At 42.7% G+C, this 25,864-nt stretch overlaps 1 protein-coding gene across 2 annotated transcripts in view; it reads right to left on the reverse strand.

The window, feature by feature from the left end:
• The window catches only part of TEX2 (testis expressed 2), a 46,108-nt gene extending 22,573 nt beyond the window's left edge, over positions 1-23,535 (reverse strand). The window contains exons 1-2 of one of the 2 annotated variants that reach the window (XM_074555107.1): positions 23,322-23,535; positions 3,717-5,371 (exon numbers count right to left, since the gene is read on the reverse strand). In XM_074555107.1, coding sequence (XP_074411208.1) covers positions 3,717-5,345 — 1,629 coding nt within the window. In that variant the 5' untranslated portion in view covers positions 5,346-5,371; positions 23,322-23,535. The remainder of the gene's footprint in view (positions 1-3,716; positions 5,372-23,321) is intronic. The other variant, XM_074555106.1, reaches the window with a different exon arrangement.
• Positions 23,536-25,864: the final 2,329 nt, after the last annotated feature.

Raw genomic sequence — 25,864 nt, forward strand, 5'->3', positions numbered from 1 at the left:
GTTCTGTAAGTTGTTTCACCTAGCTTAAAAAACAGAGAAGTTTATCCAAGAAGCCCCTAGAGTCATTCCAAAGTTCCTGCACTTTAAGAACAATTTCAGCAGAATTACCTCCACCTCTCTTTTTGCAAAACTGAACTGGAACAAAAGATTCACAGCCCACGGAAACCGTTTTGCAATGCACCCAAACAGAGAAATTGTGTTACCACAACAGATAAATTCTCCCAAACTACTGAAGCAACAATGGATTTCCTTGTGTAGGAGAGGAGTGACTGTAGGATAGGTCTTGTCTGTTCTAGCAAAGTTGTTGAAATAAGAAATTTAGTAATTCTGGGAGGACAATGACCATAGTCATATGCCACTGTGCAGCTGCTGGCCATGGACACCGATGCTGTGATCCCCATTTCCAAAGGTCAGCACTTGCTCCCAGCTGAAGGCAGAAGGATCCTGGCCTGGAGCTGCTCCCTGGGCTGGGCACCGCGGCTCTCCCAGCGCAGGCACAGCTCCAACCTCAGCTGCTGCCCCTGCTCCAGCCCCAGGAACACTCGGCTCATGGGACGTGGCAAAAACAGCTTTAAAACCCCCTCAGTTTAACTTTCCTCTTTCCTGACTCCAGGCTCCAAATATTTTATTGAAACTGCAGTTCAACAGAATAATTCATGTAAAGGCTTTGTAGGTACCAACTTTTTGGTGTTACTTATTTAAGGTCTCAGGTGTGTTACAACACAACCTGAGAGGGGAGGATAGGGAGAATTGCAAAATATCCTTATGAAGGACCCAGAGGGCTGGGGGCACAAACCTGGCCTGTGGGTAAAAATAAATTAAAATCATTACTTATGATACTTTCAAATACATAAATAAAACAATCAGCAAATGCCACTTTCACAATACAAGTCCAAATCTGGATTTAAACTGTCCCTAAAGTTTCTTAGTGATATTAACTGGTTAATAGCCATTATTATTAAACTATATCATCAAATGCTTTAGCACCAAAATTTTTTCAAGACTGTTGATCACTCAAATGACACAGTTGTATTACTACCCCTCTTATTACCACTATTTTATAACACTTCAATAGTATTTTGCTTCATAAATGAGGGGAAAATATAATGCATTTTTTCAGCTCCTTTCACAGGGAATCCAAAGGGACAAAAATGTCTGAGGTAGGAGAAGCAACCATCACCTTAACTGGAAGAAACATTTGTCTGCCAGAGGCCACTATCAACCATGAAATCCCTTGGATGGTGTTCAGGAATAGCACGCTGATAAAAAGCCTCCTCTTTCTGTACACTGTGGCTCAAAGCCTCCAACTTCTCCAGCAGGCACTGCCACTGTGTTCTCCTGAAAGTTCTTTCTAATGGAAAGGGTAAATATATAATTTCCATTTTAGCTGTTACTTAAAACCTTTTGTGTCAATCAGCATGACACAAGAGAATGCAGAGCTGAAAGGCCAAGCAGGAAGTTAGAAAAGACTAATGGATTAAAGAAGGAAAAAATGTGGGCAGGGAAAAAAAAAAAGAAAAAGATAAGAAGGAAGCCAGAGAACTGAAAATTAAGGGAATAGGCAGATACAAATCATGCAATGAAGATGCAGGGGGTTTGTGTATTTTCTGGTTGGGGGGATGTTTTCCCCCAGTACCAAGGACATGTGACTGAAGTAAGTACAGACACCTATAGAGACACGCACTCATCAACACAAGAGTTATTTACTTTTTCCCACTGCCAAGAACAGTTTGGTGGGAGACAATAATCTGTTCAAGTATTTCAGCAATTGCTGAGGGGAATTTTGCTCTACTTTTCGAAACCCAGGAAATGCAAACTTCTCAAACAACATTTACACAGGGAGAATGGACACATACTTGTACAAAAATAACTTGACAGCAGTTTGGCAGAATCCCAACTCTGTGAGCCCCATACGAAGGCATCTCACTCAGAGCATTTATCACAATTGCACAACAGCAGTCCAGGCCAGAATACCAGACCAACAAGTTCTGAAGACAACATCTTTATGCAAGAGCATCAAGTCTGATTTTCCTATATTTCCCTGAGTTTTGCTACAGATTAAGTCTTTAGCTGCCTTTTCAGAGGATCTAAGCTGTCCAGTACTAATTTTGACAGATGCAAACAAAAGATAGTTGTCTGAAGTGGGAATAATAACTTGCAATCTGCTAAATCATATTACATTACATTCCACTACAATATGGGCACTGAACTGGTTTGTAAACTCCTGAAGCATTTACATATTAAAGACAATTACTTTGTGTGTTATGAGCACAACAAATACTCATCAGGTCATAAAAACCATTAATCTACATTTATGCAGACTTCTCTGCACTGTTCATTTCTTGCCTACAGCTATTTTCATAAGATCTAAATCCTCAATAAAAGCATTAAAATATGGTTTAAAGGTTTTTGTGCAAAAGCTGACATCTCAGAGACAGCCTAATACCAGCCAATAATGAACACCAGGATCTCTATCAGCTGTCAAGTACTGAGGAAGGGTCTTGGCTCCAAATAACAAGGACTGAAGTGAAAGTTTGTGACAATTTGTCTGTGGGAGCAGCAGGTAATTCAATTGGGCAGACAGGAGTGTTCAGTCTGAATTTACTACAGCAAATAATAACCACAACTCATCTCATTCACAAAAAAATGGAACAGTAGGGTAGAATAAGGGCTAGACATGCAATTACCACTGTTTATGCAACAAAAGTAGAGTTTTATATTCTGTTTTTCTAACTTTTCAGTTACCTAAAGACACATGAAATTAGCCATCAATACACATTATCATTTTCTACAGTATATATCCATCTGAATTTAAATTCATGAAATCTTTGTGCTGTTACAATTGGGGGTGCACCTTCAAAAGCTCAATTGAATATTTACACAAATACAAAAAATGCCTCGACAAACACTCTGATCAGCCTGTGATATCAAGTGAAGGTTACACCACCAGCACTCAGAAATGCTTCTGCTGCACATCAGAAACCAGCAGATGTTTTATTGCTTGGAATTCTGCAATTGGGAAAATATGATTGGAATTCATCCCAGATGGAGATGAGGAGGGCAGGACAGGGACCAGAGGCCCTGAAGGAACAGAGGGGTTGGGTGAATCACAGCAAAGTGACAAAAAGTGACAGCAAATTTGCAACATCTCAGCAACAACAAGGGGAGGGCAGAGAGCAGGTAGGACAAAGTTCCATTCAAAACCCAGCTCTCAGACACATTTTGCTGAACTGTAATTCCTCCTCCCTTTTCAATTAGCTCATCTTTGAGGACGACCCATATGCTCTACTTGAACACAATGCTTTTGTCTCTGCTTACGAACAGACCAACAAACAAATTGCTGCCTAGACAAAATACCCCAGAAACAAAATACATCTCCCAAGGCCCAGCTTCAAGCACAAATGTTATCTTACACACTAAACTTTGACACTGCTTGCTCTCAGTATTCCAGTTGGATCGTTTCAAATCTACCAGCAAAGCCATTTGCCCTTTTACTTTGAAGAAATTCCATTTTCTACTAATCCCTAAAGACACCAAAGTCTTACATATTCTTGGATACTAAACCATTTGTGCCCCTGCCAAAGAGAGTTGACCCTAAAAAAACTATTTACAAGTGGGGACATTTCAGCTCATTTACACCCTCAGGATAAATCTAGTTTACTCCTTCTACTCAAAATAACTCAGACAGACACACACACAAAATGCCAGGAGCTCACCTTCAGTATTTCAGGTTCTTTGATGTCCAGAGCTCCTGTATTCCATCGCTTTTTCATGCTTTTATGCAATTTGAGATACTCATGAGTACGTGGAATAAGAAGCCAAATCACACAGACAGCTACCATAAATCCAAGGGCCATTCCAAGTAAAAGTCCACTTAAATAGCCAGGGAGAGGGATAATAAGGTAAGCATAGACTAACAGTATTAATAAGTATAAAGTTTTCACTGGTATTTCAGACTGTTGCACATCCAGATTATTTTCATCTTCACTACTGAGCATAGTAGCAGTTTCCTCAGTCATCTCAGGCTCCACCACATTTTCAGCAGGTTTATCAGTTTTGCTTTCTTCTTCTAGCAAGAAAAAATCTTCAGAATACAGTTCACAAAACTCCTCATCCTCCCTGCTCACTAGTGCAGACAACAAACATTTTTCAAGTACAAGTGAAGGTTTTGACCCCACATCCTTTGTGCTTGCAGACTGAGAGCTTTTGGTCTCCGTCTCTTTTGCATGTTCTTCTGCCCATCTTGAATGATCACTCTTATTCAAGTTAAAGTCACCCCCAGAGAAATCCCCTTCAGAATCACACTCCTCTTCCTTAATGCTGTAGTTGTTATTGCTTTCCAAATGGCCATTCAAACTGGAAAGGTTTGAGAGTTCTGAAGCACTTGAAGATAAGGCTTTGGGCCTGTGGCTACTGCTTTCATCACCCATTATTTTGCTGAGCAGCTGCAGAGGCTCATAGATCACCTCAGAAAGGCGTCGTTTCGTATCTTCAATTTTAGCCTCCATTTCAGGTACTTTAAAAAAGGAACGAGTGTCGGAGGGGGATGTTAATGGAGAGGAGGGGGCAGTTTTAGAATCACCACCTGTAGCTCGAGGTTGAGTGAACTGTTTGAACAGATGCAAGTTCAGTTTTGAGTCAGGTGGCCTGTAAGACACAGCTTCAGCCTCCTGCTTAGAAGTGTCTGTAGACAGAGATTTCACCAAGGTTTTCATTAAGTGTCTGTGTCGCATCGGTGGGGTGGGTTCTTTTGGTTCCACTTCTGTTGAAAAGGACTTGACCAACCCCTTAAAAGGCTTTGAACTAGAAACTGTGGATGAGCCACTAGAGCAGGCAACTGACCTGGAAGGGGATGAGGATGGGGAAGACAGACTGGATTTCTGTTCCACAGGCGGTGCTGGTGCACCTGATGAGCCAGACGTGTGACATGAGTGTGACGATGGAGACAGGGCCGGTGGCACTGCACTGAGGATTTGGGATGGGGAAGAGGAGTCCAAGAGCTTCACAGTTTCTGCAGCTGGCAGAAGTGCAGGCGATGAGGACAGCGGAGATGCAGAGTTGGCCATGTTAAGCGAGGTAGCTGGACCAAAGAGGTCATGGCCGCTATGCTCAAAGCAGAGGTCTTCCTTGGCTTCAAGTGCTGTTACAATGCTTTGGTCGTCTAGTTCCTCATCAAGAAACTCTTTAAACTCCTCTTCCTCCTCTTCTTCCTCCTTCCCAAATGCAGAGAAATGAATTGTGATGGTTTCTCGGGAGACAGATCGTTGGACCTGCACTTTTGGTGTTGACTGCTTTGAGGACATTTCACCAGTTTTGTCTGCATGGCTACTGTTCCGACTTGTCATTGCAGGTTCCACAGATGTGTCAGAGTCTGGCAAGAAAACATAACACCACATTAAATGCATTTTCCCCTGCTTCAAACACCCTCATTTTCAAGCATTAAGTCAAACACAATTTTACATAGGAAAAAATCCCAAATCAACTTACACCAAAAAATAAAACAAGAAGCAGGAGATGCCTATGCTGAAAATTATAGATCTAGGTTGCTGTGTGCTACATAAGATATTTCCACATGCCACAAAATGGCAATATTAAAACATACCAGGCTGTTAAAATTATCCTCGAGTGTCCTGAAATTACAGTTCATCTCTGAAGCATCACCTTTCTATTTTCCTGCCAGATGTACCTCTGAGTTCCAGAGCCCCATCCCACCTCAACACACTGAAACATTTCACTCCTAACTCTGTCAGTCCCTTCTATACGCAATACTTAATTCTTTATACCTAATAAATAAAGAAAATTTGAAACTCAAAGCAAGGTCATAAATATGTAAAGGTCATAGTGTGGGGAGCATGTTATTTAAGCATTGTATTGACCCATGAAAGTGAATTTAGCATATATTTACATGGAGAGGAAACAGCATGCATTTAACCAAAGCACTGGTGACCATACACAGAGATGGACCAGGAATTACAGGATTAGCTCTGCTCTCCAGCTGGGAGGCAGCACTTTATCTCCACTGCCAAGACAGCGAGTTTACCACTTCAGTAACTGAATTATTTTTCAGAAGCTGTTAAAATGCTGTAATCAAACTGTCAAGCTGAATTAATGCGAGGCCTTTGCTGACGTTTAAAGAGCAGTTCAGAAGAATGATTATGTGGTGGTAAAGAAATTGCACTTCACAAACAGTTGTGATATCAGATTGTATTATCCAGCAAGCCGGTGCCACCTGCTCGGCACCACCATCCTGCTCAAGGTTGTAGCCCTTTCTACTTCCTAGCAGAGCTGCTCATGTAAACATTTTTTAACCTGTCACTAAACTAAGCTGGGTTAAACATTTTAAACCAGCAGATCTTTGCTACGCAGCTTATTCAGAGCAAGTATCTGTCCACAACTTCCTACACACTACAGTTGTCCATTTTATGGCTCCTAAATTGCTGATAATTCCTTGCTTCTTCCAGCATTTGTGAACTCCCCCAGCAGGCTGTACAAAAGGGGCTGGATGTTAACCTGCTTCGTGCAAAGCCCTCAGAAATTCCTTTTCAGGGTTTGGCTGTTTGTTGTTTTAAGTCTCATTTCTGCTGCATATGACCAGGAGCCAGTTTGGGTCCAAAGAACCAAAAGAAACATTCAGACCCTGGCCAAGCTTTCACTTGACATCTCACCCTTGCTCTGATGACTGCTCAGGAGACAAAGATTCTTTCTAAAGATCACTTCTGACTTCAGCTTTTACCATGGAACAGTTTTCTTCTGTCCTCCCAAAAGCCATCTGAGCCATCCAGGCAGCAGCATTAACAGAGAGCTCCTTTCAGTGATGGAGCTGTGCCTCCAGCCCACCTGGGGCTCAGCAGGTTGTTCCCTTTCTTACTGCATCTGTAGAACAAGTCGTTATTTACCCAAATATTAAGAACTCTCAGTTACCTGAGGTTTACATCTACTCTTATCAGTCACCTGAATGTATAACTTGGTGAGTGCTAAGGTTGGTAAGAAATTTGGTGTCTCGTTTCCCTGTTGGATGAGCACACCTGGGAACCAGCAGCAAGCAGAATCCATGCTTCTGCCTGCTGTCCACCACAGACAGGGCTCTGTTTCACATAGGTCAGACTGCAAAATACCACATTTTTTGGACAAACACACCCAAATTTATTTTGGAGAGGGGAAAAAAAATACTACTGGCCAAGATACCTATCCAACCTCATTTCCAAAGTGCTGGGCCATCAGCTATCACACATGTTGAATATTGTGGCCCAGTTGTGAAACTGCAAAATGAACACACCAAAATTTGAAAGTACAAAAACCCTACACATTTTCCAGGTCACTGAGCCATCACAACACTATACACTAAGGAAGGAAAAAACAAACTAACATCAAAACCCCACAAATACAGTGACAAAATCCCCCTTGCACACAATGCTATTGGCATCAGTTTGACTCTTTCTCTTCTGCTGTTCAGCTTTAATCATTTATCAATAATTTAGGAAAGCAGGAGAAAAAGGATTAGCAATTCCTCCCATCCCCCAATAGCATTTTCACTGTGGCATTTTGTATCAGCTAGAACTTCATGGGTTTGGAAAGCTCTTTAGCACACTGTGTTTACACTGAACATTAATTAGCTGGTGTTTAAACACCAGTTGCCATGCTGTGCTAATGCAGTGCTAATGACCTGAAACAGATGAACTCCACTTGCACACACCAAATGTACTGAAAAGAGATTTTACTGCTTACTGAACAAGCAAGATTTTCCTAACATCATGATCAACTTAACACAGAAAGGAAGGAAATTCTTGATTAACCAGTATTTGCCTACCTCAAGCACGTTGCAGTACCCCAAATTATGTCATATAAAAGAGCATGTTTTCAATCCATTCCTGAACACAATCTCTGTTTTACTCTGGAGGATTTGGGCTTTTGTTTTGTTTTTTCTCCCCAAAGGAGATGCTGAGAAGTTTTTCCTTGACAGCTCTTTCTGTAGTTGTTAGGTTTTGATAAAGTCATTTCATCAAGCTCTTGAACTATACATTTTTAACTCTTATATCATTTTAACAGATTCACTTCTTACTCATTTCTGGCTACATTTTCCTCACTCATTTCCTTCCCCTACTCCTCAGCTCCTCTCCCAGCTGTCCGAAGACCTGATGTTCCAGCCTCACTATCTGAAGTGGCACAATTCCAAACTGATTGTTTGCAGATTTTATTGGTACTTGCACAAACACAGGTTTTCACTGGTCCTTCTTCTGAAGGCCACACTGTTCCTCATTCTCTGGCTGCCTCTTCAAGGTTTTTCTGTTGATTCTCAAGATGCAAGGTACCAGTTTTATTTATGTGGCAGGCAGATCTGAGTAACAATCTTACATCCTCAGGCTTCAAATGATCCAAAACATGAACTTTTACCCGGAAGGGAAGAAGGCTGCTCAGAAAATAATTCCTTTCCCCAGAGGTTTGAATTTTGAATGCTGTTGTAGGGTGGAATGAGATAGCTGCCAACCAACTGCTGCCATTTCCACTTGTGACCTCAAGGCACTGCAAGCCCATCTCCCACAGAAGAGCAGCTGATAATCCTCACCTACAGGCATTGCTTCTGAAGCTCCACAACAGGAGGCACTGAGCCAGGCAGACAGGGAGTGCAGCTCCTGGGACAGACACCATGACAGCATTGCTCCCCAGCCCCTTGCTGTGGGCAGGGAGGCAGCAGGGCTGCAGCTGAGCACGGCTCTGTCCCCAGCACGCCGTGAGGCACCTGGTGACAAACAGGGACACCCAGGGAGAGCCCAGCTGTGGGTTAGGCCATGACACTCTTGTGTCACTGCAGCAGCTGTGCTGCTTCCCAGGAATGACTAACTGGGAGTGCACAGGAAGAGCCGAGCACCCAGCAATGTGTCCTTCTGCCCACAAACACCCCCCTGTTCCCTTCTCCTGCAGGACAAACACACCCCACCCTTCAGCTGTGCCCAGAAAGCACCTGCTCAGCCCTGAGAAAACATCCAGAGCCTCAGACACTTATCCCACCAGCTTTATACAGCAAAACAATTCTTTTCATATTAACAATGTAGAAAGTGATTGAAACAACCTGTTTCAACCTGCTCAGCCTAACCCACAGCTGGGCTCTCCCTGGCTGTCCCTGTTTGTCACCAGGTGCCTCACAGCGTGGTGGGGACAGAGCCGTGCTCAGCTCCAGCCCTGCTGCCTCCCTGCTCACAGCAAAGGGCTGGGGAGCAATGCTGTCACGGTGTCTGTCCCTCGCTGTTTGCTGCTGTTCCTAGCAGCAAACTAGGAACTAACTCAGAAGGTCAACGTTGCCTTATACCACACTTAGTCATAACCATTTAGTTGGAGAAACAGGCTGGATTGGGTAACTAAATTCACATGTTTTGCAGCAGCCAACCACTCCAATCACATTGCTTTACTTATTACAACATCTTCATGAGGGGGAAAGGGTACACAGTGCACTGTACTAGCAAAATGCTTTCAGAAAAATGCGCAACAAGGTTCAACACTTGCAGTTTTGTTGCTACTAAACACAGACCAAAAAATGTGTTTTCCACAAAACAGAAATTCCTTTCCTCCTAAGTAAAGGAAAAGCCTCACAGGTTACCAAACAGCACTGCAACACTTTCCCCTGTATCTGTCAGCTGCACCAGAAGAACAAGTCCTAAATGCTGTTAAGGAAACAACGAATTTCATTACTGATAAAGCTACAATTCAACTTCACACAGATTGCCACAGCTGCTCACAGGGAATGTTTCTCACTGGTTATTCCTCTGCTTTCCCCAGTAACCGTTCTGGGCCAGCACTCATCCAACTGCTCTGGCAGACTGGGAAAAACACCCAGTTGTTCTTTAGGATTCATGGGGCCTTTTTATCATTTTGGGTTACATGGTAGTAATTTTCAAGGGTCAGACTCAAAACTTCATACTCTAAATCTACCCTTCATTTGGCAGGAAGAAGCAGCAGTATATTTGTTTTAGACAATCTCTGCAGCCTCCTTATGGAGCGCCAGATTTTATTCTAACAGAAAAAGGACCCCACTAACACATTACAGCCATGTTCCAAACCAGGCCAGCAGCACATTAAATCTCTCTAAGACAGGGAACATCTACACAAGGCAATATGATCTGAAATTCATATTTGCTCCCAGAAATTCTAGATTCTGTTTGATTTACTAGAGATTCAAGCAGTATCTGCCTTCCAACACTGAGATATGTGGGAAAACTGCTGCAATTCTTTGTACTTAATTAAAATAAGTAACAGAGCTCGCAGCATCAGACACAATTCTCTGTTAAGAGCAAGAAGTCTTCATTTCAGGTCCTTCAAAACAAAGCACAATATTAGTGAAAAGTACTGCTTTGCCACAGAAGTAAAGCCAATTCCCATTTAGCCCAGAACGCCCTCCCTGAAGCAGAGAGCACAGCTGCTGGGACATTATCTGTCACATGGACTTCATCTCATTCAGCACATCTATATCATAAAAGACAAAAAAATGAAGGGATACAAAATGCAAAATTCAACGTTCTTTCCTATCCCCATTCAAATTTCTAATTATGATCAATTAAATTCCCCTGGCATCTCCATGAGTTAATGTATTCCATAGTTAACATCTATTGTTCCTTTTACATCCACTAGTCATTACTTTTAAATGAACTACAGAGCCAGGGTTGGTAATTACTATCACACAATAGCCCTGTGAAACCTTCCTGTCAGGGATCCAGTTACCCAGCCTGGAGATCAGCCTTTAGAGCTCAGTTTCCATCAGGAACAAGAAGGAAAGAAGGAAGTTTCCTTCACTTTCCAAGTTCATGGATTTGAGATATACAGCTGGGGGAAAAAGGGAAAAAACAAAAGCAACAAAACCTGTTTTAAATCCAAGGGCAGAAATGAAAAGTTGATATCAACATCAAGTACTATTAAAGGACTGTGTTTTAAATGTGTTGAGCAGAAGGCAATCCCAGATCATGGCCAAAACTGATGGAGCCACCATGGATCACAACATACACACACAGCACACACCCCTGACAGAGAAACCCAGGCCAGCACAACCATGCTGGGTGAGAGCTAAAACATCCCCAGCAGGAGCTCTCTGAGCATCATTTAAAAAAACCCAAACATTTTTGTGCAAATGCCTTTAAGTTCAGAAAAAATTAAGTTAAATAATTTCCATTTAAGTATGCTTAGGTATGCTTAAAAAGAGAATCCTAGGCAAAAATTTAAAGTCTTGTCAATGAGATTATACATCTAATGAAAATTATAAACCTATAAAAGAGATGAGTAAGAATCATTTTAAGTGCAGAACAGAAAAGTCAAGTAAAATTGCAATGGCAAATAAGGAGTCTTCAAAACTACTGGAATTTTGTTGCTGCTGCTGAGGTACCCAAGCTTGTCTTTATAACACTTCAAAAATAATCAAACAAAAATTGTTTAATGTCAGCTGAGTGTATTCTATATTAACATTTTCCCCAAAGATCTAAGAAAGGTCAGCTACCACATTAGTTCCTCTGCCTTTACTGATAAAAGAATAATTATTATTATTTCCTATTCTCCTTCCAGTACACACCACTTACTAAAATCTTTAAAAGATGCACTACAGTCCCATTTTAACAAACACAAAAAGCTAAGCATTTAAGGGTCTCCAGAAACTCAGAAAAATCTAATTTCTTCTTATTTAATGATTTTCTGAAGGCTGAAATGAAGCAGCATTCTTAAGAAATCCAACACTTTCCCTAACAGAAGAAATAAAAGAAGTTTTTAGGCAAAGCTCTGCTCTTTGGAACAGATTCAAACTGCATCACAGTATAATTATATTAAAGAACATTTACTCCCAGTTGGCACAATAAGAATGAATACAAATTCTAGTGCATACATAATACTTTCTCCATTCACATGTTCTCCTCCTATGAACTATATTCTTGTTTATCATTTGTAATTGCAAACAACAGGTAGCGCTTTCTCCTTCCAAAACACTCCACCTTGAACAGTTCAAAGGGAGCTTTCATTAGTTTCTAGAACAAAATAAAATTGTAACAAACCAGCACCATATCCCCTCCCTCACCGATTTTGGGATTTTAGTCATTTCCTATAACATATACTGATGTCCTTAAAAATGCGTTAAAATGTGTGGTTTTCCCAGGTAGCTGGTTGCTGGCATCAAAATTACCTAAAAAACTAATTTGGCCACAAGTGAGAAGAGAAATGCCCCAGAAAAAGACAAGTTTACAGACCTAGATCTGAAATTTCTGCAGCAAGGCATTCAGAAACAGACACTTTAAAACAAGGGCAAACTCAGAGCCAGCCTCAAGCCAGCTTTTCCCACTTTCCTCAAACTGCTGGGTTCTCAAAACCCAACAATGGTCTTACAGCTCTGAGCAATAAATATATAACTGCTGCATTTGCTGTCTTGTAAAAGGGAGGAGAGTCTACATCAGAATCTTCTGCATAAGTTCTGCATCTCAACAGAATGTGTTGGATTTCTGTAATAATAAAGCATCAAAAGTTTTCATGTAAAAATGACACCCAGTGGAAAGGGTAAATGGTGAGGTTAAACTGTGCAGAATTGTAACTTGCTCTCTTATCTCAGTGAAAAAAAAATCACCTCCTCATTAATCTGATAAAAGCTTATCTAAAACCTCTGTGGATTTATCCACAGCTGAAAACTCTGCCCACATCTCTGATTAAATTAAAGGTCACTATGAAATCTTTGGGGGAAATTCTGACCGAGTGACTTAGAGAAAAGCATGCTTCCAAAATTAAGTAAAAGAAGGTGCCCTGAATCCTAAATTTATAAAAAGGGCTTATCAGAATTGTCTGGCAGGCTCTTTTTCTCCCAGTGCAAATGCACATCAATAGGCAGAACTGCCCACAGGTAGCAAGTGAGCAATCAAAGACTTCTTCTCACATTTACATTCATTTCCTTCACAAAAAAATGACAGCACTGGTCACAGTACCTGCCAAGGCAAAACAACCATCACACACCTTCACATGAAGGGTTTTAAAAATAAACAGGTTTGTTCACATCAGGCTGAGCCCACATACACAGAGGAGCAGCTCCAATTAGTAACTCAGCCTCTAGGTCCCCATGTAAAATGTAATTATGAGAGATTAGTAAAAAAGAAATGGAATCTACAGATTTACCCATAGGTATCAAAAGACATCTTTTTTATCAGGGGATTTTTAATGATCAATCAAATTTCATATTTCTTATGTACAGCCTTCATTTTAATTTCATGTTCTGCAGAGGATTAGCATGCAAGGTGCCTCGTGGCTTCTTAAGCTGACAAGACAAAACACAACAGACAATCATGGTTTCCTCAGGTCTCAGAGATGTTTGCAAAATTACAGAAGGGGATATTCTCTGGTGTTATTAAATGGCACTCAAGCTTTTAATACTTAGAAATATTTAGTTTCAGACCTAGCACATCCCTAAGAAGCAAGGTAATAACTCTTCAAATAAAATAAACAATTAGCAAAACCAGGCAAAGATCTGCAGAGCAGGCAGCTGGCACAAACCGAAACAAGAACAACAAACCAAAGCAAGGCTATTTCCAGAAAGCTTAAATTGTCTGGGGAAGGGAGGAGGGCTACATTTAACACAAATAAAGTATTCACACCTAACTAGAAAGGCAGTTGTACTTAACACATGAACATTCATTATCTGAAGGCACCTGAAGATACAGAGCAAGCTGCAAATATTGACACAGGGAAATGCTGTTAGAGGCTCACTGATTACAGTTGGTCACCTCCTTGCATCTCATCTGCCCAAGGAAAATGTCTTTGATAAATGCAGAAAATCCATTTATGACAGATCAGGATTTCTCAGAAGCTTCTGCAAGCATACTCCCCAGAAGGTCCAAAGGACAGGAAAGGTTTGGAAAAGGCCAATAAACAGGACTTCAAAACATGCAAGTCTTTTTAGAGCTGCCATTAAGTTTGAGTTAGGTGGCACAAAAGTAATTCAACCCAAAAGTCAAACTTCTCTGCAAAGTTTCTTTAAAATAATTGTTCTCAGCACCTAAGAGAGGCAGTCCTGCCAATCACTCCATGCCATCAAATGGTCTCTCCTGTCACTGGATTTCATGAAAAAATTAATGGAGAAAGGAATTACCAGCATTTCCTCCTACCTGGAAACTGCAAAAGAAACATAAATTAGCACCACAAGAAGAGAAAAGCTCTTTGTGATCTAATTTTGGAAGAAAATGGACTAGAACTCCTGACTTCTCTGAAAGCCCTGTGTAGGTCATCATGTTACTTTTAGTTTCAGTATTATTAGAAGAGTTAGGAAAATGTTGCTCTAACTTACCTGACTGAAGAGGAGTATTCACACAGATTATGGAATGAGTAAGATCATAAAGAGTTACTACCAGCTTAAAGCAGCAACAGCAAAGACTGAGAACCACATTAATGCAGCTTTAGAATCACACATATTCTAGCAAGAACTGTGCAGAGATCATAAACCACTGATGACAGCTTCAGTGCACAAAATACTTCAACTTCTAATTCATAGAAAGATCCATAGAAGGGTAACAAAACAAACTCTAAAGAATCCTTGTCCTAAAAATAGCCAGAAAATAAAATGTCACATTTGGAATTGGCGAGTACCAGACATTTCTCTCTCTGCTTAAGGCAACACTCATTCAGATTTATGTTCAACTCAGATACCTAGAAACTAAAATGCCAAAGTTCAGCACCACTGTGGCTTTCCAGCTGGAGGACAGCGATAAGCACAGGACAACATCCAAGACACTGAAACGGAACCCAGACGGCCCCAAACGACCGGAATTTTCACCATGCTAAGGACAAAGCACTTTGCTTATTAAAAAAAGCCAAAAACCCAAGCAAACACACACCACAGAAACACTGCAGACCCTCAATGAGCACAGACATTAAGTGAGGCTCAATAAAAAAATGAGGACTCAGAGCTCCCCAGCTGACTGTCAGGACATAAAGGCTCTGGGGAGATGTTCAAAAGCTTCCAGAGCCTCCTTGCAACTGTCACAAACATTGCAAACCTCTCAATGACTAATTCTGAATTAAAGAGTGGCTTAAGCATTTTATGATTAAAAACACTGGACTGTGAGACAGACACAAAAAAACTCACTCAAGTGCACAGGGCTGAAGCAACTATACAATTCCTAGTTATTCCATTACAGTACATTCTACTGTTTCACAAAATCCACAAAAGCATTAAGGCAAAAAACAGAACGTGGCAAAAGCATTCCCACGTGTGTTTTCATGTAAATACATTTTCTTAGATTTCCCACAGTATTTATAACTCTGAGCATTTCAAGGTGTAAATTTGTTGACTGACAGACATTGGCAAGAATTTTCCCCGGACTTTGTAATTCAGAACATGAAAGAGGCCTTGCCACAAACAGCACTGAAATCAAAGGCAGCAGCTCCATCTGCATTCCCCTCTGTTTCCTGCATTACACACAGAGGAGGGCAGAACTCAATGAATCAGTGAAATACATTAAAGCTTTCTGGCGGTTTGGTTTTGGGTTGCTTTTTGGTTTTTTTTCAGGAGCAATGGAGGTAACTCCTATTTCTAACAGCTGCAATACACTTTAATTGCAACATCTGACAGGTCAATTACAGACTGCCTGACCTTAACAGCTGCTTTACAGGCCTGACTCCCATTGAAACCAACTGAGTCAGAAAATGATGAGCACCTCCCACAACATTTTTTTTTTATGCCTAATTGCTAAGAAACCATGGGAGATAGATGAAAAAAAAAATACCCCAGCTTTGCTGGCATTCTGAATTTAAATGATCATTTCACAGGAATGTAAAGGCATGTATTGCTCCAAAGGAGAAAGGAAGTCAGCACACTGAGAGGGTAAAGTGAGGTCCCTGGGCATATGGGGATCCTTCCCACTCTGTTTTTCTCTCTCAAAATGTGGTACTGATAACAAGCCTGGAAGGATCATTCATCATGTGAATACTCAAAAAAGAAAAACCAAAAAAGCCAAACAAAACAAGATTGGGAAAAACAAACAGAGCTCTCGTCTCTTCTTTTTTCAGCAGCATGGATCTACCCCATTGGTCATTCCCTGTGTGAACCAGGCCACCAGCCTGAAATTAAAGAAAAATAAAATTTTCCTTAAAATGTTTAAGTTCATTAAAGGTTTTCTGAACTTTGCAGCACTCCTTGAGAAGTGTTCTCACCCATTAATCATTTTCCCTCAACATTTGCTCCTCTATGGTATAATTCAGTCATAGCACACACACACAGGTCCTTAACTTAGTGGAAGGCAGACCAGTGCCATGGGACTTCTGTAAATGAAATCACTCCTCCAAAACTCTATTTCAGAGAGGCACATACTAAATTTTGACCAGCTACACAGGGAGCTGTAAAACACACCCAGATCTCACTTCTGAGAACATTAATCAGCAGAGCTGTCTGCAGGAATTTCATGACAACTCCACAAGCTGAAAAGTAAAAAAGTCAGCAGGTGGGTGTCTTGTAGCAATACACACCAAAATTCACCAGTTACCTGCTGAATTCACAGTGCAATACGAACAGCTTAAAAAAATTTTAATGAATTTTTAAGAACTCTAGTTCTACTTTACATTCAAGGTGTATTAATGCAAACTCTCTGTTGTCATTCTCCTTTGGGGTTACTTTGTAAAAGAGAGCTAAAGTCTTCCCTTTCTTGCCCTATATTTTTATTCAAGAAACAGATCTATCAGTGTAGTTTGTCCAGGAAATGCCTTCAACACCATCAAAGTTTCTACTACTGCATTTAGAAATAATTTCTATAGTCTCAACCAGCTAAAAAACAGTTAAGGGTGAATGCACTCCCCTCGATGTGGGTTACATTTTGTACACACACATACACAGCAAGGGAAGTGTCATTAAAGCAGCTTCAAGGAAATTAATTTTAGGTCATCAATTTTAAGGTCTTGATTTGCTGGGAGATAAAAGAACAGCAAAAGCCACCAGATGGATTCAAAAGGGCAAAGGGAAATAAGTGTCTTTGAGCCATATCCTGCCTTGTCCAATTACAGAATTATGCAGGCAAGTCTAATTTCAGGCATAGGGCAATGTTCCTATATCCATGCTGCATTCATCCACCAGGCATTTGTTTACCAAAGAGAGCCAAGCTCTGAATTCCAAGCAGCTTTGTGGGTATGCACAGCACACACTCAGGGTGTGGGTGTGTACACCAGGCTTTTAATTGCCCAGAGAGGTCAGGGCTGGGAAGCCAAGCAGGAGTGGCAGCTCAGGCTGTCTTCCAGGATAAGGTGACAAAATAGTGAGGAGTGAAGGGTGAGGAAGCTCCATCCCCGCAGAGCTGCCTCTGCCATGCTCTGCACAACAAAGGCTTCGGACAACACTGGGCACTCTACTGGGGAACCTGAACTGAGCAGTGCAAGTGGAAACGCACACATGGGGTGGAAATCTCTCACCTCCACTCCTCACCACGAGCTCCTCTCTGTGGAAATGAGGAACAGCCTCCACACCCCCTCCAAAGCTCTCCCAGCTCCAGGCAGGATCACAAGTGTTCTGCCAACAACAACCCCTTCTGCAGCAGCCCGAGATCCGAGCAGACCACACAAACCAGCAGGGATCTGGCTGGGTTAGGGAGGAGGAGGCTCCAGGAGCCACTGCTCACACCTCACCCATTTCTGTCCACAAAGATGCTTGCAAAGCAGTCAGTCCATGGTATCTTCATTGGTAAATGCACTGCTGAGGGCAGCTGGATGGAAGAAGCAGATTAAAAAAATACATCCTGAGAAAGCAAAGCCATTCTTGGGCTAGGACCAGTATTTACTCATTTTTATCATTTCAATTGTGAAGTTTTAACGTGGAAGAAAGAATGATAGCTGGGATGCAGACAGGATTTAAAAGTAAAACTGGAAAGTTGGCCCAACTCATCAGAAAAGCAAAGGTTCATGAAATCTGTTTAATGCTCCAAAACCATTGCCAATCCACATCTCAAAGCTGCATGACAAAACAAACAGAGAGCCACAGAACTGAATGTTTACACTTTTAAATATAACACACCTCTTAATGCACATTTTCAGACACTCACAGAGTTTTCTGAAATTGTCAGGCACTGCTTTCAGCTTGCCTGAAACCTCTCAGCAGTGTTAAGGTTTCTGGGAACACTCAACCTGTTGTCAAAAAGGGAATGATAAAAGGGAATAAAGGGAATTACAAAATAGGAGAAAGTTTGTATGCACAGCTGGTCTGTTCTCCATCCACATCTCTTCCTACTTGCTAAAAATAACATATAAATAGCAGAGTAACTTTTTTCTTGTCTATAAAAATACTTTTGTAAAGTCATGCATTGCTCAGAAGATTTATTCAAAACCTGGCAGAGCATTTATTAACCAGCACACTTCTGAGTTGACAGACATTCAGGATTATCTCCCCCTTAGTTCTTTCCACTTCTCCTAATTCCTTTGTTTAATACTTCAAGTTAAGTTGAAAAGGAAGAAGTGTGGAAATGATTAGACAAAACGAAATGCTACTGAGGAGGTCCTACAAAGATAAGCCTTATCAATCGTCACAGCAGCTGCAAACCAGTCAGGAGTTGTACAGATCACTTTCATTTCCCACCAAAGCACATTTATTTATGTGACCAACCCCAAGTATTACACAAGAGTATGAGGAAAAAAGTGAAGCCAGGCAACAGGGATGATGGATATTAAGCGAGCAGAATGGCAATGGCTGGCTTGGAAAGCACCACAACTCAGGCAGCCTCCCCTGCCTCTCCATGTCACATGTCTGGTGACATTTCCCAGCCGAGCTCCACAACACAGCCGTGTGAGCACCACCAGCTCCTTCCCCACACAGAGCCCTCATTCTTCCAGCCTGTCTGGGCTCATAAAAACAAAGTTTTCTTTTCTCAGCCTTAATCCTGACTTCCAGGGAGATAGAATGTTTTTTCCATCTCTCTTTGTAATTTCAGATCAGTACTTTACTGCAGCTCATGACAGGTCACATTCACATTTCACTCCTCTGCCATCTGCTTTGAAATTCCCAGTATCAAAGTAGTCCATACCTTTGTGCTTATAATTCTGCAGTCCTATTTTACAACTGAAGTGTAATTTAAACAAAACACATGAAATCTAGAGTAAGATCTAAAGTCTTGTAGCTCTGTCTTCTATTTCCACTATTAAAACCCAATATAACAATTTTTTGGACCAAAGAGATCCTTTAAAAGAGCACTCCAATGCCTGAATAACTATTTTCATACTCTTGAAAGAGATCCTGTTCTAAGCTTGAGCATCCCATCTTCTCACAGCTCCAGGATAATCCTGCAGGACAACACCACAGTCACAGCACTGAGGGACATTCTCCTGCAATATTCCTGTCACCCAACACCAGCAGGGTCAGAGGCCACAACACTTTACAGACCACTGAGACACAGGGTAATGAATATTAAAGCCTGGTTCACACAACAATTCATTTCTGCTGCCCTCCTGGCCTTTATGGGGAAACACCACTGTTTACCATGTTTATTGATCTCCTGTTATCCACTGTCCATCAGTCCTCTTCCCTTTTAGAACCCCAACTGCACTGGGTATTGATCTGTACTGTGCTTTGCACAGCACAGTAACACACCTTACTGTCTGGAGAGGAGAGAGTTAACACAAATAGGAAAGACACTAAACAGAGAAGCAGGAGTTTTGAGGAGCAGAAAGGCAAGTTCAGAGAATAAACCCTGTTTTACCATTATATTCTCATGTCCCCCCAAAGACACTAACAATTGTCTTCAACAGAGACAACAGCACCCAGAGAATAAATATGACTGGTAAGTAACACAACACCCTGGAACTCCTCTCCTCCCAGAGGGGGAAGCAGGAAATAAAAACACCAGCAAAACTTAGAGGGATTTCTGCACACTGCAGACACATCAGACACTGTGACCTACTCTACCATCAAAACTTGCTCCTCTGCTTCCCTTCTCTCACCACTTCCAACAGAAGCAAGACTGGCTGTGGCTAACACAGGAAATCTTCAAGCAAAGCCTCTCAGATGCTTCAGTTGAGCAGTTCCAACTTAAGACACTTGGGTTTCATTTTTCAGAGGTAATGGTCATCAAGGAGTCCATTAAAGGAAATGATGAAAGAGGCAGATTCTGCATTACTGAACTGGTCTGACTGGGAGTCCTGCACTGCCCTGGTTGCATTGTTACTGACCAAGGAGAGCAGAGTTTGCTCTGCACAGACTCAAACTCATGAAACCAAGTTAACACAAGGCAGCCTCCAGTGCAAAACTCCAGTGAGGACTTGTGTGAAAGAACATAAAAATCACCTTAAAAGACTTAAAATTCCATTTGTCAAGTGTGTAAATACTTTAGGACCTGTGATACACAAAGCTTGGCCCAAATCCAAGCAAATCCATTCACTTACAGCTCTTCTGAAGAGGACACTCCTTCAGTGCTATCTCTGCAGAGCTCAACCCTGATTTCTCACAGTGCTCTGAGGGACAGGGGCTGAGGCTGCTGGGTGAGGATAAACCCTCCCAGCCAATGCACAACCTTCAGGTCTTGTTGTCTTGAGCTGGAAATGGGATTTTGATCAATTATTATCAACTTTCTGCCTTCAAACTTCTGTGCTTGCCATGTTAACAGATGCTTTGTACAAGCCGACCTCGAAGAAGAGATAATTCACAATTCTGTCAAGAACAGCTGATCATATATTTTTATGACACAGTCACTGGGATTTTTGTCCAGCAGAGATGATTAATTCCACCACTTGCAGTACAAACCCCCCCAAAACAAACACTTTACTTTGTGAATCTGAACCATGTAGCACAATCCTCTACAATAAGGAGTGGTACACATTTTTTTTTGTATCAACAGTTCTGATAGGATATTGTTCTCTCAGTAGCTCAATGTTCCACCCTCCTCCGCCTTGAAAGCACAAGACATCCCTTCAAGTGTCCACTTGGCATTACTTAAAAATGTCCATGCCCTTTATCAGGCACATGTGGAACCCTTGTGCACTTCCAGAGTTGGTTTCTACTCTGAATACATCTCTTCTAATACAAAGTACACACTCATGACAGCTCACAGTATTAACTCTTATCTTTTTTTTTCCTAATCTCTAAGCCTACATTATGCTCTCATTTTCCAGCATACATTGTCATCTGATTGTTTCATTTAGGGCAGTAAGGGTTTCTAGAACATGAGGCCTTTATTCATGGATAAATGTTTTAGAGCACACTGAATTAGCATTACTACTGTGGACATCTGATACCACAATTTCGAGCATACCAAAGAAAAATAATAAAAATCCAGAGATCTGAGGGACTTTCCAAGCTCTAAGGACTGTGTTTAAGATCAGAATTTACTTACCCTCCCCCTCCATTCTTTTGGAACCCAGTTTATCCTAATAAACAGCCTTCATTTTCCTCAGCTCCTGGGCAGGTGTCACTTACACTCTGCACACTCAGCACCACAATTTGTTCATCTCACAGGCAGAAACTGGCAAAGCTCCGTCCTGGAGAGCAGGACAGGGGAACGTGTCCTTACTCATGGCCACTGCCATGTCTGACTGCTCACCTTCCCCACACAATGGAGCTCTGGTGGCCTTTCAGATGGGCTGCAGGAGAAACCCTCTGATTTCATCCCAGGGAATTGGCTGAGTTGGCACAGAAGGTGGGGCAGAGCAGCACAGTCTCCAAATGGATCAGCTAAAAAGCTCTTTGAATGCCACAATGCATCCTCAGTCCTCCAGCTCCATGATTTTAAATGTATTTCAGTTATATTAGCCTTTTATTTGCTAAGTAAGTTTCATTAGCTCCCATTACTTTGTTTACACACCTACCACAACACAGAAATTACTGGCATTACCCATTATGTCCAGGCTTCCTGCTCCACATTCTTTACTTTGAAAAACAGTTGGATTAGGAGTTCTTTAGTTAGAAACAACTAAGTATTTGGTATTAAAAGCTGGAAGCCTTAAGAGTTGTTATCACACAAAAAGAAGTATGTAATTAATACACATTATTAGGCCATGTCCTTCTTCAAGTTTTAACTTTGGATTTTATTCAATTTTTTTTTCCCTTAAATAGGTCATTTCAATAACCTCTTTGCACGGACCAGAAGTGCTGCTCACAAGAGAAGTGTTCAGCTTGTCAGTACAACTCCCAGGCTGTATCCTACCCCAGTAAACCCCAGTGTGAGACATCTCTGAGCACAGAATCAACTTCTTGGTCTTTCACTCAAGGGAGAAAGCACCTGCACTGCTTTAGAAACACCACCTCAAGCCTCAGCGCCTACCTGGAGCATAATTAATGTGCCACCCACAACACAGCACCCTGCTGGGCCAGCTTTGAAGTCCGACTAGTAACCTCTCATAAATCATAAAACAGCATCACGTCGGAGTCTTTAAAAGTCAATTTTAACATCCCAAGTCACTAGTTTATCACTTTACGCTCAAGGTAAAGTCCTTTTACCTCTCATTTAGCACATTTTCAGTTCCAAGAAAATCAAACCAGAGTACTCACACTGCCTGAATTTTATTCAATTTGGGAATATTAAGTTATTTCAGCACTAAAACGACAACATCTTCTTGTAAAAATATACACACCTGAAACCCTGTAACCCCTTATTTTTCCTGAGTTGCACAGGCAGTATCATCTTGAAAGAGGAGTATGACAAAGCATCTTAACAGAAGATAATCTCACAGCACTGAAGACTTACACTAATTTATCTTCTGGTTATAATACTTAAGTGGCATACACAAGTTTAAATTAGCCTCCGCTGTATACTTCGTTTCCCAAAATTATGATCAGGAGCTCCTCAAGACATTTGCTGACAGACACAAATCACCAAGAAGTTAAGCACAAACATTCAGAAGGAACTTTAGCACACGCTGAAGAGACACAGTATACGGGTTTAGTCCCTGAACTGCAATGAAGATAACACAGATGACACTGAAAATTACAAGAGAAGCAGAAACCAAGGAGCCGACAGCAAGGGCAGGAGAGAGGAAACAATTTTAGTAGACAGGAAACCTCTCGCCTTTGGTGGCAAAAGCCAACTGAAAATTTCTCCCTCGGTTTCAGCAGGAGCGACCGCTGCCGCCTCCTGTGTCGTTTGTTTTTAAGGTGTCGCTCGTACTCCGGCAGCTCCTGCCCAACGGCAGCCCCGGCTCGGCAAACGCCGCTCCCGCGCCGAGCAGCGGCGGCTCCATCCCGCCCGGCCCCGCTCCCCGCGGGCCCCCCCGGCCGCCATCCGCCCTGCCCGGCCCCGGGGGCCGCCCGCGGCCCGGCCCGACCGCCGCCCTCGGCCCCTGCGCTCCTCCCTGCCCGCAGCCCGCGGGGACCGGCGGGCGCTGCCGGCCGCCCTCACGGCACTGCCCGGCCCTCTCACCTCAGCCGCGGCTCTCGGCTCTGCCCCAGCCCCTCACCTCAGCCGCGGCTCTCGGCACTGCCCAGCCCCTCGCTTCAGCCCCGGCTCATGGCACTGGCCGCTCCTGCCCGCGCCGGGCGGCGGCAGCGGCGGGGAGGCGGCGGCGCCGCCAATCCGGGCCCCGCGGGGGGACGGGCCTGCCCGAGCCGCCGCAGCGCCGGCCCGAGGGGCGGGACAGGGCGGGACGGAGCGGGGCGGGCGGGGGCGGGGACGAGGACGGGGGGACAGGGACAAGGGAACAGGGACAGGGGCACCCCTGGCAGCCGGAGCGGCCCTGTCCGTCCCTCGGGCGCTGCCGGTGTTCCAGCGGCCGGTGGTGGTGACGCTCGGAACGGCCCCCGGGGCGAGGAGCCGCTCGGGCCCGCGGCTGGCGCGGGTGCGGAGCTGCGGCCGCTCCCGGGCGTGTCCCGCGCCCCGTGCGGGCCGCCCCGGTAACCCGCTGGCTCCGGGATCGCGGCGCTCGGTGCGGGTTTGTGTCAGGCTCGCTGCGGGGCATCGGCTGCGACAGGAAGCGTGTGCGAGACCAGGCACAGAGAAAGGAGCTGGTTGGGATCTCAACATTGCAGAAATGGCCAAAAATTATCGGCTCCCTCACCGAGCAGGCACTTATCCCAGGAAACCTGCCCTGGCAGAGGTCATTTTATTTACCCTTCATATTTCCCAATTTGCAGCAGACAGAGGAAAAAAATTAATTCTCTGTGTCAAAAGGTTGTTTTCTCAATAATGGTCTTATGCAACAAATTACAGCCTTTCTACTGCTTTTACCCTTTACTTAATTGCTCTTGCCTTTGAAGGCAGTTAATGATGACATTATAGCATTACACCAGGTCAGGCTGATGCTGGCCCAGGTTTCTTTTGTCAACCCTTGGGTTAATTTGGCTGTGCCAATTATCTTCTCTTTAATAAATTCAGTTTGAATTAAAACATAAAGACTCCTGCAAGATCTTTCAGACTCTTTATGTCATACCAGCCTTTAAATTTATGATACTTTATAAGGTGATGGGAACAAAATTTATTTACTAACCAACATTTAGTGGGATATGTGAGCAGAATTCAAATTATTCCAAACTATCCATTGCAAAGAGTTAAATATAAATTATTAATTTTCAAACAGTTTCCTATGTTACCTGCAGCAGTGCTGCGGTCAGGGGGGCTGTTGCACCAGGCATTATACACATGGCACACAGAGGGGTTGCAGTCTAGGTCAGAAGTAGGTGCAGGTAGCACTCAGACTGCATTAAATGGCAGCAATACTTCAGTGCTTGTGGAAGTGAATTATTCACAGGCATCTCTGGGTTCTGTTTTTAAAAGCAGGATTCCTGCATGAAATGGAAAACCAGAGTTACTGAGAGCAGCCAGCACCTGCCAAAATCTGCTTCAGTGAGGAACGGCCTGAGCTCACCAAATGGATGGTCAGAGCCTTCAAGCTGTTGGTCGTCCAAGCACTAAACTCAGCAGTCTGAAGGGTCATAGCTGAAGGAACTGAAGGAACCCAGCAAACCCAGTGTGAGTGTCACTGCAGAACCTCAATTTTGTATTAATTTTTTTAATGAAAAAGACAACATTCTATTTAAAATACAGATACACATGTATTCATCTCAGACATGTTTGTGTTAACGGTTTTCCTTGTATATAGGAGGACCTTTGAATCCTTATACAAAGCTGATGTTAATGTTTCCAGAGTCTGCAGATAAGATAATGGTTGTTTCCTTAACAACAGGTTTTCCCTGCAGGACAGAGCCTACAGCTGAAGCTGTGGCTCACAGGTTGGTTTTGGCTGTATTAAACTACAATCAACTCACTGCAATCTCTGAACCTTCTTCTGCCCTCTCTTTGCATGTACCTAGGGCAAGAGAGGAAACAATTTTAGTAGACAGCAACACATGGACTGAAACTCCTGACCTCAAGATAAATATTTGTGCACCTGGAGTTAGGTCCTCAGCTTCTTCCATAGCACGGTATGTGCTGAGCAAAGGCTGGAGGCAGCTAGTGGGAAAAACTGGGCACAAGCTATGTCTGACCAGGGTACCACAGTCTGGGCTTCATGGGAATCCTCTTCTAAAGGCAAGTCCCAGTCAGGTGGAAGGGGCCAGAAGGAAAAATCTCAGAATAGTTGAATCACTCAGTGCTGTAAGAGTAAATCCTTTTGTTGGATTTATTTGCCTTCCACCTATCCTACAAAAAGACAAGAGAATAAAGTAATGCTTATTTATTTTTAATATTTCAGTATCCCATGTATAAGTATACAGTCATTCTCAGAAGCAGCAGCCTGCAGGGTCTAGAAACAGGTATCTACAGTCAGGAGCTGCTTTTGAAAAGAATTACTTTAATCTTTTGGAATATGTGAGGGAGACAGTTAAAAACCTTTAAAAGCAGTAAAATAATAGGTAATATTTCTCCCCCAGAACTTCTGTGAAGATCACTTCATTTCTCTGTAATGCCCCCATCAGTATTTCACAGCTCAGGGCAGTTTAAAGCCTCTGCTTTTGTGAGAAAAGAACATT

The sequence above is a fragment of the Zonotrichia albicollis genome, chromosome 19, assembly GCF_047830755.1.
Source record: "Zonotrichia albicollis isolate bZonAlb1 chromosome 19, bZonAlb1.hap1, whole genome shotgun sequence".
Classification (NCBI taxonomy): Eukaryota; Metazoa; Chordata; class Aves; order Passeriformes; family Passerellidae; genus Zonotrichia; species Zonotrichia albicollis.